The sequence below is a fragment of the Zootoca vivipara genome, chromosome 12, assembly GCF_965207765.1.
Source record: "Zootoca vivipara chromosome 12, rZooViv2.hap1.1, whole genome shotgun sequence".
Classification (NCBI taxonomy): Eukaryota; Metazoa; Chordata; class Lepidosauria; order Squamata; family Lacertidae; genus Zootoca; species Zootoca vivipara.
In genome coordinates this window covers 610,941-623,656 of record NC_142595.1, presented here as the reverse complement: position 1 = coordinate 623,656, position 12,716 = coordinate 610,941, and the positions used below count along the sequence as shown (strand labels likewise).

At 51.3% G+C, this 12,716-nt stretch overlaps 1 protein-coding gene across 2 annotated transcripts in view; it reads left to right on the top strand.

The window, feature by feature from the left end:
- FAM222A (family with sequence similarity 222 member A) overlaps window positions 1-12,127 on the top strand; it is an 80,621-nt gene extending 68,494 nt beyond the window's left edge. For both annotated transcript variants that reach the window (XM_088656107.1, XM_035135391.3), the window contains one exon: window positions 8,919-12,127. In XM_088656107.1, coding sequence (XP_088512233.1) covers window positions 8,927-10,204 — 1,278 coding nt within the window. In that variant the 5' untranslated portion in view covers window positions 8,919-8,926 and the 3' untranslated portion in view covers window positions 10,205-12,127. The remainder of the gene's footprint in view (window positions 1-8,918) is intronic.
- Window positions 12,128-12,716: the final 589 nt, after the last annotated feature.

Genomic DNA, 12,716 nt, shown 5'->3' with positions numbered 1-12,716 from the left:
CGGCCCACAACTGGAAAACGTTGCCGACGCCTGGTCTAGACGACCCTTTGGGTCCCTTCTGACCCTCCAATTCCAACTCTACAAAACATGGGACCCGTGCGGTGCAGCAGTTAAGGGTGCTGGACTTGGGTCAGGGAGACCAGGGTTCAACCCCCCACTCAGCCATGAAACTCCCTAAGCCACCTTGGGCCGGTCACTGCCTCTCTGATTAACCTACCTCACAGGATTGTTTTGAGGATAAAATAAGGAAGGAAAAGAACTATGTATGCCACCTTGAGCTCCTTGGAAGAAAGGACGGAATATAAATGTCTTGCTGAATAAATCTGCAGCCACATATTGTGGTGGCTGTTAGCGTTGGGTGTGTTCACAGTGAAGTTGTATGTGGCTTGGGGGCCATTTCACAGTGCTCCCCCACAGCTCCTCACATCAGCAGGGCTGACTCTGCTCCAGGCCTGTTTGTCGCCATCATAAACACATGATGCCCAAATGCACCTTCGCCTCTCCCCAAACACCCAAGAGATCTCTTGATCCCTCGTACGTCCAGGCTGGGAGGAGTGTGACGTTGAGTGGCTCAAGGGAGAGAAGAGGCCAAGCCCCGAAAGAAGGGCTGCAAGAAAGGGGGGGCGCCTCCCATTATGCACACACTCAGGTAGGAGCGCACTGCCGAAACCCTCAGCCCCACAGAAGGTTTTCACAAAGATCTTCGCAACTTGGCTGGTGACCCTGTCCAGCACCAGAGTTTTATTAAATAAAAGAACAGGATTTGTGTGCATGTCAAAGTCGTTTGAACTCAGGTTCAGAGCCCTGCACTGGAAACGCAGCGGGTGCCCAGTAAACGGGTGAGGGAGCACAGCCTTGGGGGGCTTCAGAAGAGAGGTTCAGTGACTGCTGAACAAATGGCACCAGCAAAATGACTTCTCTGCCTAAATTTGGCTGCTGAAACAAAGAAGGCAAACCAGGTGCAGGTTTTGGTATGAAAGGGCTCTGAGCTCAGTTCAGTCCCAGTCTTGCAAACCTGTTGCTCTGTTCAAAATTGTTCTCCGAGGCAGCCTTTTCTTCCCTTCTCACTGGTCTGTGATCAGTAGATTTTGGGATCTGGCAAGACAGAAGTGGGCTCAGCCCTGCCCTGCCCTGCCCAATCCAGATTTCTTCCCCCAGGGCCATAAGATTGTAGAGTCACCTAGCCATCTCCTGCCATGGCATTTCTGAAGCCCCTCTGCCTGGACGCACCTTGCCCTAGCCGAGCTGTGCGAAGGCAGCCGTGGCTTTAGTCACCCAACGCTCAGCTGGAGCAGATGGCAGCAGCCTCCACCGGAGGAGCACCTGGGGCCTGGGCCAGAGAAGGGTTTTGCTGCCGCAGCCGCTGACAGCTCCGCTTGCAAGGGGAGAAGGGGTGAGGGAAAGGGCAGGCCGTTGGTGCTGGCAACCGCGGCTGCATGTCAAGGCGAGGCTGCTTTTGCATGACGGGTGACGGGGTGATTGGGGAGAGTAATTACGGCCCGTTAGAAAGCAGTAATTACTGCAGGGAGGGAGAAGCACTTGCCAGTGGAGTGCAGGAGTGCGCCAGGAACCCTCTCGGAAATTGGTAGCTCTATAATTTTCCCAGTGGGGGTTCGCTGCGTCACCCTGAGATGTGACAACACATGGAATTTGCAGCTTGTCACAGCGAGCCCAACTGGTGTTCAGGCAGTGACACAGCCTCTCTCCCTTGATCTGGGAGGGATCTTCCAGGGGCTGCTTGGTGCCTTTCCTGTACTTTACTCGCAGTGGCAATATAGTCCGGCCCCCCGCAAGGTCTGAGGGACAGTGGACCGGACCCCTGCTGAAAAAGTTTGCTGACCCCTGGTTTAAGGAATCATGAGCAGGTGGAGAGCCCCTTGTGCATGTGTGGGGAGAGCAGGCCAGGTAGCCATTGATTTCTGATGGTCAGAGGGGCAGACCTTCAGTGCCCTTCTCAGTACTGTATCCCCCCCCCCCGAAGGCTAGGGGAAAGCAAGGTAAATTATGCAAATCAGTAAAGAACTATGGAATAAATTACGCAAAATAAGAGGAATTAAAGACATAATTATTCAGGGTCACAGAGTTCAGCTCTTCTTGACCCAGGATTTGGATAGCCTGGGAGTAGAATGTTAATAGCTTTTAGCCTGGGCAACTCACGGCCCCAGCTTGAAATCCCATTGAAGTCAACAGGGATTTGAAAAGAGGGAATAAGTGCACAGAAGAGTTTGCATCGTTCACAGACTCCTAAGAGGGAGGAGAGAGAGGGGGACCATCTAGTCTGCTCTGAAACACACACAGAATAATCTTCACAATCTGGGCCACAAACAGGGAGCCAGTCAGTGCCCCCCAGTGAATGATGCCTGCAGACCAAATGAAGCCAAGCCGCTTGTTTGGGGAGGCCAGGCACCTCCGTGGTTCAGGACATCGCCCGTACAGAGCAACTGGTGTGGCTCTGGAGCTGTTGCTCACTGGCATTGTGACATGGAACAGGAGTGCAGTTTGTGCAATTCCTGCCCCTGCAATGGGCAGGTCACAATGGCTGCAGCTTATCTCTCCTCCTCCATGCTGGGGAGGTCTGCCTGCCCTCCTCTGGCTGTGGGTCTCAGAAGCACTGGAACAGCACAGCTGGATCCTATAGGGCACCACAGAGCTTTGACCTTGCGGGCGCTTGCCCTGCTGCTCCCACCTCCTGCTTCCGCCAGACGGGAACCTTTCCCGCCAGCCCTCTCACTGGGAGCCATTTTCATTAGGGATTCTGCGAGTGCCACCAGTTAATTAGTGTCATGTTAATTGAGTATTTGCCATGCTTCATCCTCCAAGGACGGCCGCGCTAGCATGGAGGGGAATGCAGATGTGTCATCCGGAGGGTGGTTGGGGTGGCAGCTGACCTTGTTCTCCGCTAGCCCTGGGTCTCGGCAGCAGCCAGACCACAGGGCAGACCCCCATCCAAGCACTGCCCTTGGGTAGTCCACAGTGTGGCAGGGCATTCCTGCAGGGTGAGCTCTTGGGAGAGATCATACAGAGAGCTTGGCTCCTCTGGAAGATGTTTAGGGCTACTGGGGCTCTAGGCAATGTCTCTTTCGTGTTGTTTCCTCTGCCCAACAGAGCAGGGATACTGAGGTATAACAACTTCTTCACACAACACATCATTAGACTATGGAACTCCCTCCCACAGGAAGTGGGGATGGCCACCAACTTGGCTGGCTTTGAAAGAGGATTGGGCAACAATCATGGAGGGGGGGGGGGCTCTGGAAGACTTATTAGCCATGGTGATCATGGTTTGCTTCCAGGGTCCGAGGCAGTTGCTGAAAGCCACGGGAGGGGAGAGTGTTGCTCTTGTGCTCGCATCCTGCTTGCAGGATTCCCATGGAGGCATCTGGTCAGCCACTGAGAGAACAGGATGGGCCGCTGGCCTCATCCAGCAGGTGCTCTTCTGATGTTCTTGTGCTGGATCAGGCCTGTGGCCCACCAACTCCAGCATTCTGTCCTCACAGGTGCCTGAGGGAAGCCTGCAAACAGGACCCGAGCACAAGAGCCCTCTCCCCTCCTGCAGTTTCTGGCAACTGATCTTCACAGGCATTGCTGCCTCTGACGATGGAGGCAGGACATAGCCATTGTGGCTAGTAGCCAAGAATCCAAACAAGCACCGGGTACGTGTCGGGGAAGTGCAGAATGCAATTGCCTGAGAATCTCCCCTTGCCTTATCTGAAGAGAACACAGTTCTTGTCCTTTTAGGGGTTTGCTTGGATGCCTGTGGGCAATACCTGCTGAACTCTGACAAGGCAGGCTGAGTCAAGGGGTGAGACTTCACTGCCCTGCATTCCTCCTCCCATGGGATGGCGGCAGCGGAGGCAGCGGCAACCTGCTACTGCTAATTGTTGCTTGCAATTATCTTTGCACCCTTAATGTGCATTGTGACGAGAAGAGCTCAAGGAGGTTTCTGTGTTTGGATTTTGACATTGGAAAAGCAGTCGAGAGGTGGGAGGAGACGAGGTCAGAAGGAGGGTTCGAGTTCAGCTCAGTGGTGCATGCTGAAGATTATTTGCAAAGAAGGCATGCAAGATGGCAACCTTCTTCAACCAGGTGCCCCCCAGATGTCAGCCCTAGCCAGCCTGACCATGCTCCCACCATGAGGACTTTGGCATGTGCCCATAGGAGCTAACTCCTAGGGGCTGAGGTCCCTTTGCCCCCCAAAACAAATATTTGAGGGGGCCAGCCCCCCAGTTAATAGGCATTGCCATTCAAATGGTGTGTGTGCTATGTCATATGAGTGATTATGTGGGTTAGGGCTTACCTGAACACCCCCCCCCCCAATATTTTATTCAAGTTGGCACCCCTGTGTGTGCCCAAAGACTTCAAGGAAAAGGTGGCTTTGGAGGATGAGAGGGAGGTGGAATTGGCCAGCCATCATCTCTGTGATCAGATCAGCCTCTCTTTCCTGCTCCCTGGGCCTCCCTACCACAGTCCATAAGCACATGGGCTGGTGTGGTACAGTCCTGGGAAAGGCCAGGGTTCAAATCCGCCCTCAGCGCCCACTGGGCCTCCCTCAGCCTGAGCTACCTCCGAGGGTTGTTGTGCAGAGAAAATGGGGAGGAGAACCATGTGCATAGAGCACCCTGAGCTTCTTGGAAGCAATTAAGAAACAAATATTGCTTTTGGGGGGGGGGGACAAAGTGACCTGCCTCTGTGGGGCTCCTCTGGGAGGGCCTCCTTTCCCCATCGGCCTGCGTTGTGACTGCAGCCACAGAGCCTGTCCAGCTTAGACAGGCAGACTGGCTATTTTCCTCCCTAAGTGATAGGCTTAGCTGGGCCTTTGGGGTAGACTATTGATGAGATATTGGCAGCCAAGGATCAAGTGGCAGCTGGATGTCCTGGGCTATATTTGTCTTGCTGGCATGTGATGCGGCCGTAATCCTCGCAGAGAGCGGTCAGGGTGAAGACACCAAGACAGGTCTTGCCTTGGCCTCCAAAGGCTCTGAGGATAACCGGCTCCGTTCCCAAAGGCAGGGGCTGCTGGGCCAGGCCAAATCCAGGGTGTCAGCTCCAGGCTTTGGAGGGGCCCTTGAGCAAAATGCTCAGCCTCCTCTCTGCAGCAGATGCCTGGTCATGCCAACCCTTGGCGCCAGCCCTGCAAGGTGGGCCCCTCAGCAGCTCTCCCACAAAATCATATAATCATAGATAGACCTGTGGAGTTGGAAGGGAGCATAAGGCACTGATAATGAGGAAGGCTGTCTCTGAATATGGGCAACGTTCACTTATCACGGTTAATGACAGACCCCTCCTCCCAAGAATGAGGTCTGCCTCCCCTCTTTTGAGAGGGGCCACTGGGTGCCTCTGCTTACAAGCAAGTTGTATGGTCATCAAACCTTCCTTGTTATTGCCTCCCTGAACCTGGTGCTCTTATTTATTTATCTATTTCGGAAGATTAATGCACCACTTGATTGTCAAAAAAACTTAAAGCCATTTCCAAAGAGAATAAAACAAGAAAATTGGCAGTAAAAACAAAACATTTGAAAGATGGAATCAGCAATAAACTAAAAATAGATTAAAACATACATCAACATTCTACATGTCTGGGTGGGTTTACCTAAACAAGGATGTTATTTAGCAGGCTCCGAAAAGAGGACAGCGAAGGCAGGGCGTTCCAAAGTGTGTGGCTGCTGCCACACTAGAAGATTGGTTTCTAACAAATTCGGAATACGTGTTATGTGGCACCTCAGATCAAAGTGTATCAAAGGGGGCATATTTGGGGTAAGGCAATCTTGCAGGTAAACTTCTCCCCAGGGGACACTGGCAACCAGTCCAGCTCTCGTGAGTGCAGCTGTTGTACACAGACAGGACCTTAGCCTGTCATTCCATGCAAAGAGCTGCCAAGAGACAAAGGAAGTCGCTGGTTCTGAGTCAGACCCTCAGTTGTTCAGTTGTGTTCTATTGGAAGTTTTTTCTTCTAATAAATGGCAACAAACAATAACAAAGAAGCAGAGGACAAGGACTGTGTGGAACACATTATAGAAGTTGGGGGGAAATGAACAGAAGGTTCAGGACACTTAATAATAAAATAGATCCTGCAAAGGGGCATTGGGTTGCCCTGCATGATGACATTTGCCAGGAGAAAGACAGTGGAAATGTGTCCCTGTTAATTCTTCTCAACCTCTCGGGAGCTTTTGATACCATCAACCATGGCATCCTTCTGGAGCGACTCTCTGAACTAGGGATGGGTGGCACCACTTTGGATAGTTGTTCCCAGTTGTGTGCTAAAAGGCAAGAGGGTGGTAGAGGGCACTGGAGGTGTAAATGGCTGTCAGGCTTGGAAAAGTTGCCGTCCCTGGATCAAGTTCATCAGTTTTCTTGATTTAGTTTCCATTGGATTTTCGGCAAATCCTTAGCGGGTTGTGCAGACCACTGTTCTGAACAGGGGCTTTTTGTAGGGTAGGGGATGCTGGGGAGGGGTTTATGGAATCAGAAGCACGGGGGGGGGGAACGACTCCTGGTTCAAATGCAGCCCTGGATCTAGCATTGTTAGCTCTCCAGGTGAAAATGGGTGAGCATATGGACACACACACCCCCCTCACCTCACCTATTTGGGCTTCCTGGTTTTCCTGGCTGTGGCGGCAGGACAGAGCTAGGGCGGATCTGCCGTTCTCAGAACAACAGCAGGACATGGCATCACCCTGCATGCAAAATGTGTGTTTATCCAAGTGAGCTCCACTGGAGCAGCTGCCCCCCCCTCCCCCAGTCCATTAATCGCAGGCTTCCATTAAAACCCACCGCAGCAGGTCGTTTAAAAAGCAAGGCGGATGGGTCCACTGGCCATTTCCCCATTACGTTAATGTTATGGGCTTTTTACAGGTGTCTTAAATAGACATTGTTATTAACGAGTCTATTAAGTCAATTAAAACCCAGTCCTTTGAGCTGGATTTAATGTAGCCACTGGGAGAGATGGCGGGCGGGAGGGGGTAGAGGTATTTTTGGTTTCCTGCCATGGTATAAGGAGCAGTCGGCCATTTCCACTCTCAGAGAGGGTCAAGGGTTTTCAAGCAGAGCAAGGGTTTTCAAAAATAGTTTCTTTCTGCTCCTGTGCCGCCGAAGAAGACAGAAAATGTACTGGGGAGGGGGGGGCAGAGCCTGTTGCCCTGTGGAATTCTAAAAAGTATTCTGACGAATACGGCACTATCTTCAGAATTTCTGTTCCTTTAAAGGAGTGCAATGGAAGTTCTGTCAGGATTAGGCCGAGGGTTGACTGTCCATACCAGATCCATTTAATAGACTTTCAGGACAAATTCCTCTTTCTTTCTTTCTTTCTTTCTTTCTTTCTTTCTTTCTTTCTTTCTTTCTTTCTTTCTTTCTTTCTGTGTCATGTCTCACATCCGTCTTTGGAGATACGCCTCTCCATTCTTGGGAACCAATTTTTCATTTTCATTATTATTATTATTACTACTGTTATTTATTGCACATATATTGCACCTTTTTATCCAAGGAGCTCTCCCCTCCTCAATTCATCCCCACAACGGCCCCGTGAGGTTGGTTAGGTGAAGAGGCCAAGCAAGGATTTGAACACATGGATAGCGGAATACAAACCTGCTTTTAAAAACCTCAGGCTGAGATTGTCCAGCTGCAGAAGATTGTCTTGTCTTGTGCCTATGGGAGGGAGCAGGGTGCCTACGCAGAGCAGCAACACAAGCCAAGAGGCCGGTGTGTCCCTCAGGTCTGCCTCCCTCCCTTGGCGAGCGGAAAACTGTCTAAGCCCCTAGAAAGACTTTGCATGTTGTTTTTAAATGACTTGGTAGCAGCTCTCCCCTTTTTTCCGCCCTCTCTCAGAGGCAGCCTTTTCAAACACCTAATTTATTCCATCTATTAGATAGATTTTGTAGATTTAATCATTTTCACAGTTGGTGGCTCATTGGATACTCAAGATAAACTCCAAATGAAAGTATAATGGGAACGACAAATGAGTTTTTGCACCAGAAATAGCAGAAACGTGCTCAAGAAGGGAGTTGGAGAAGAGCAAAATACATATACTGTAATTTCTCCTTCCGCCCCCCCCCCTTCTTGGCGCTGCCTTTTGCTGACTACAGTAGGTTACCACAGTTAATTTCGCCAGTTTTGTTCATCTGTAAAATTGCATAAAAGTGACATTTTTGTGCTCATTATAAGAAGTGCTGATTTATAGCTGGTAAATGGAATCCCCCCCCCTTTTGTGTGTGTGTGGAGCTCTCATAGTAGCGTAAAGCACCCATGAAATTGCTTGTATAATGTAGTTTAAATCCAATCTCCGAGAGAGATTCCCTCCCTCCACCCTCCTTGGCTAAGGAGATGTTTCCTCTCTCCACACCAAGTTTATTTAGGCTGCTTGGAGAATGAAGGAAAGCGGGGGGGGGGGAGTTGTGTGTTTCTTTTGGTTGCTGTGATCCAATTAAGAAGAGTGGGCCTTTTCACAGTCTGGTGTATTCCAGATATTCATAGAAATGTGGAGTTGGAAGGGACCCTGGAGGTTCATCTCTTCCAACCCCCTGGACCATTAGCCAGGCTGGAGTGGTCTTCAGAAGGACGGATCTTCCATATATGTAATACAAAAAGGGCAAAGCACCTTAAAAGTATCTGGAGGTGTCGGTCCTTCCTGAAATCACAAATTAGGCACAATCTTCTCCATTATTCCAGAGTGAGGGGCACCAAGCATCCAGCGTAAGATTTTGGGCTGTTTCCAGCTGAGTTGCAATAACTATTTGAGCTGATTCTTTTGACAATATGTTGACATTGGTATCATCTGAAAATATTTGGCAACCTTAATTATGGGAAAGCAATAGTTGGTTATGGAGAGAATAAAGCAATTTTGAAGGTTTTTTTTAAAAAGCAATTTATTTGTGAAATAAATAGGCGAATGCCCACTTAACACTGCCGCCTGCCTTTTTGTGTCCTAGGTGAAGTCATGGCTCCCCTGAATTCCCCGCGATACCCCAGCCCCGCTGAACTGGACGCCTACGCGCAGAAAGTGGCCAACAGCCCCCTCACCATCAAGATCTTCCCCGCCAACATCAGGGTCCCACAGCACAAGCACCTTAACCGGACAGTGAACGGGTACGACACAACGGGGCAGCGCTACAGCCCCTACCCTGTCCACGCCAGCGGCTACCAGGGACTGCTGGCCATCGTGAAGGCTTCCTCCTCCTCCTCCTCCAGCAAAGGCGTGGTGAAGAGCGCGGAGGGCAAGCGGACTAAGATGTCCCCTGCCCATGTGGCTGTTGCCCCCTACCCTGTGACGAGCACTTTAGCCCCAGGCCCCTCCTGCCCAGCGCAGTTGGGCTACCACAGCAGCCAGAAGCAGATGGAGGCCCCCGCGGCCCCCAACGTCACGGTAGCCACCTCAACGATCCCGCACGCTGGCAGGAGCCTGGCGCTGCCCCAGTCCAACCTGCCCTCAATCCAGAACATCATCTTCCAGATCAATCAGCAATGCCAGGCGCAGGCCGGCCAACCGCTGTGCCAAGGGGTAGTGGTAGCCAACCCCAGCCCTGCCAAGCACAGCGCCGGCGGATTTGCCACCATGGCGACAGTGGGCGCGGCTGTGGCGTACGCGGGTGCCATGCTGCCCGACTGCCGCAAGGGGGCCGAGCTGGTGGCGGGCTCCCACCCGGGTGGTGGGCACCTTGGAGCCAAGGCCACCCTCTACCCCGACAGCATGGACTACCTGCTCTGGCAACAGCAGAAGCCGCAGCAGCAGCAGCAGCAGCAGCTGCGCATGTACAGTGCAGGCAGCGGGGGCGGGGGCGCCGTCAGCAAGTCTCCGGAGGTGTGCGCTGGGATCTTGCGTGCCTACCCCATGACGGGCACAGCTGACAAGGTGAGCTCATCCCCATTGAACTGCGTGGGCATGCACGGGAACTTCTCTGTAGGGCAGTACTTTGCTCCCCCCTGGAACAGCATCCTGGTCACCCCCAACAGCGACTGCTACAACCCCCCGGAGCTGGCCAACGGGCACCGCGAGCTGGGCGTCCAGCCCTCGGATGGGCTGCCCAGCTTGCCCAGCAAGACGCTCTGCAATACCTCTGTCCTCAGCAGCAGCCTGCAGTCGCTGGAGTATCTCATCAACGACATCCACCCTCCGTGCATCAAGGAGCAGATGTTGGGCAAGGGGTACGAGACGGTCTCCGTGCCGCGGCTCCTGGACCACCAGCACGCCCACATCCGCCTGCCCGTCTACAGATAAGAGCCGCCGGCACTCTGCTCTGAACCTGGAGGGCAAACCACTTCTACCACGGACACACCCCCGGTGCCCCCTGCTTTGCCCTCCCCGGCACTGCCAGGGCCCAGACGGCCGCGGCAAGCAGGGGCCCCGAGGAACGCAGGCAGAGGCAGGCAGCACCACCCAGAGACTCGCTGGGATCATAGAACCGGCTGCCCTGGGATGGAGGAAATTGCTTGTCTATATAGCTCAGAAGTTTTTGTTTCTATTTCTTAAGAATGTGAACAGGGAGATGCTGTCCAATTTTGCTGCTAATCCAGGGAGAGAAGGCTTCGTTGTGTGTGTGTGTGTGTGTGTGTGTGTGTGTGTGTGTGTGTGTGAGAGAGAGAGAGAGAGAGAGAGAGAGAGAGAGAGAGAGAGAGAGAAGGGGCGTGCGAGTATGCGTCTGTGACCAGATGGATTTGCCTGTGGAGGGGTCCCTTTCCCCTCTCCCAGAAAGAAGTTTCTGTCCCGTGCTGAGTTCAAGTGGGGAGCTTTACGTGCATCACGGTGAGGGGGTGGGCAGGAGTGCATCGACCCCCTTCCCCAGCCTGCTCCTAGGAATCCAGGTGGCTTAGTTGTGTAGCTTTGCCTACTTTCTAGTTGAAGTCTGTAACTTGCACTGTTTCGATTTAAAGCTAATAATTGGGGAAAGGTGTGAAGCCTATTTAAGGAAGAAAGAAGAAAACACTTGAAAAAAACTTGAAGCGACTTTTTTGTTTTGTTTTAGTTGAATCTACTGTACATTTCTGCGTTTGGCTGCTACACAACGGAGTCCCTCTGCCCTATGTCAGCATAGCCCTAGGTGATTTTTAAAAATTAAAACCTTACATTTTATTGTTATTGTTATTAATATTAATATTATTTTGAACGGTAATATTGCATTGCCTCTTTTTGTCTGGGAAGCCAGCCTATTCAGCCAGGAAGTTGTGCTAGAAAGAATGAGAGGCCATATTGGAAGGATTGGTTTTCCTCCCAGCCCCCCAGCCCCCCCCCCGGTAGGCCCTTCATTTTGACTGTTTCTGTCTCTTTCAAGCCCACCTCTGTTGCACCTCCTTGTGGACGCTCAATTTGAAAGGGCAGAGTGCAGAAAAGAAGCTAATTTACCTCTAAAATGTCACGAGCAGAAGACTTGCTCCATTTTTGTTTCTCCCCAAAAGTTAATGGAATTGGACCCACAAGGGCCCATGTGACATCATGCAATATGTCCCCCTGCCCCCCCTGCAGCTTGGGTTGCCGCTCGTGATTTTTGCATTAGGCTGGACCCGGGTCTAAATCAGGTCAGAAGCATGGCTGGGCGGTGGGATAAGTGGGGTTCGTGAAATGATTTCAGAAGAATTGGAGGCGAGCATAGATTTCCCCTCAGCCCAGCCAGTGCCGTGTCCATTACACAAGTCCTTGCCTCCACCTGCTCTGTTGTTGGCTGTGTGTCCTGTTAGAGAGGCAGGTTGCGGCTGAGAGGAGTAGGACTAATCCCATTGAATGCATCCAGTGTATTGTGTTTAGTTTTTCTTTCCAGCATATTATAATTTGCATACTTTAGTTTCCTTTAAAAAAAAGAACTCTCCAAAAACATTCCTTCTGTTCTTGTCATTCAACCCATGTAATTTATGTTTTAATAAGTTTGATTCAAGGGACCTGCTTTGCGGGAATCACAGAGGAGTGTCCACCCTCCCCACTGCTTAAAAGAAGGAAAAAATAAGAGTGGCACAAAAGGGTTTGTGCTCTGAATATAGAGGTACTGTGTCCTTAACCACCTGTTCCAGCACTAAGTGCATTTACAAATCTCTGAGAATGTGTTTTTATATGAATAAGCGACCATTATATTCTACTGTGAGAAGTGCATTGTGCACTATATTGTTTTAAAAATGAGAGAAAACAAAAAGTTGGAAAAAAAACAGCAAACGATGTCTCTGGATGTTGTCTTTCTTTTTTCTCTACCCCCCCTACCCCCCACCCCCACCCACCACCAAAAAGAAAATTAAACCTGGGCTTTCACTGGCTGTCTGGTTCTGGAATTTGCTTGTATACCTTTTGCTCTCCCTTCCTGTTCTTCAGTGGGGGGGGGGGGGAGAAGCAGGGCCAGTCACACATAGGGGGAGGACCCCCATAGCCCCTCCGTGGTGGGAGCGCCCTGGACCACGTGAAGTTCCTCCATCCACAAAGGAAGTTTCCCACCCATTTCAGCTGAAGAAACAGGCCTGCCCGGGTCTCCCTAGACCCACTTGGTGCTTGGGGAAGCATTGGGGAGCCCCCACACCCTCACCGAAACACGTGTGGGTCCCCAGAGGTTGAGGATTGGTCCTCTGTCAAACTTCAGGTGTGTCAGATTTCCCCCAGTGTATCATTTTATTTGGAAATGAGTCTTCATAAGGAAGTGTTGAACTTTTGTGGGGTTTTCCTATAACTTTATTCACATTCTGAAGATTCGCATGGCATAAGACGTCACCCCTCATTTGTTAGTTTTGCTGTTCCCCTCATGTTCCCTCTGGGCATG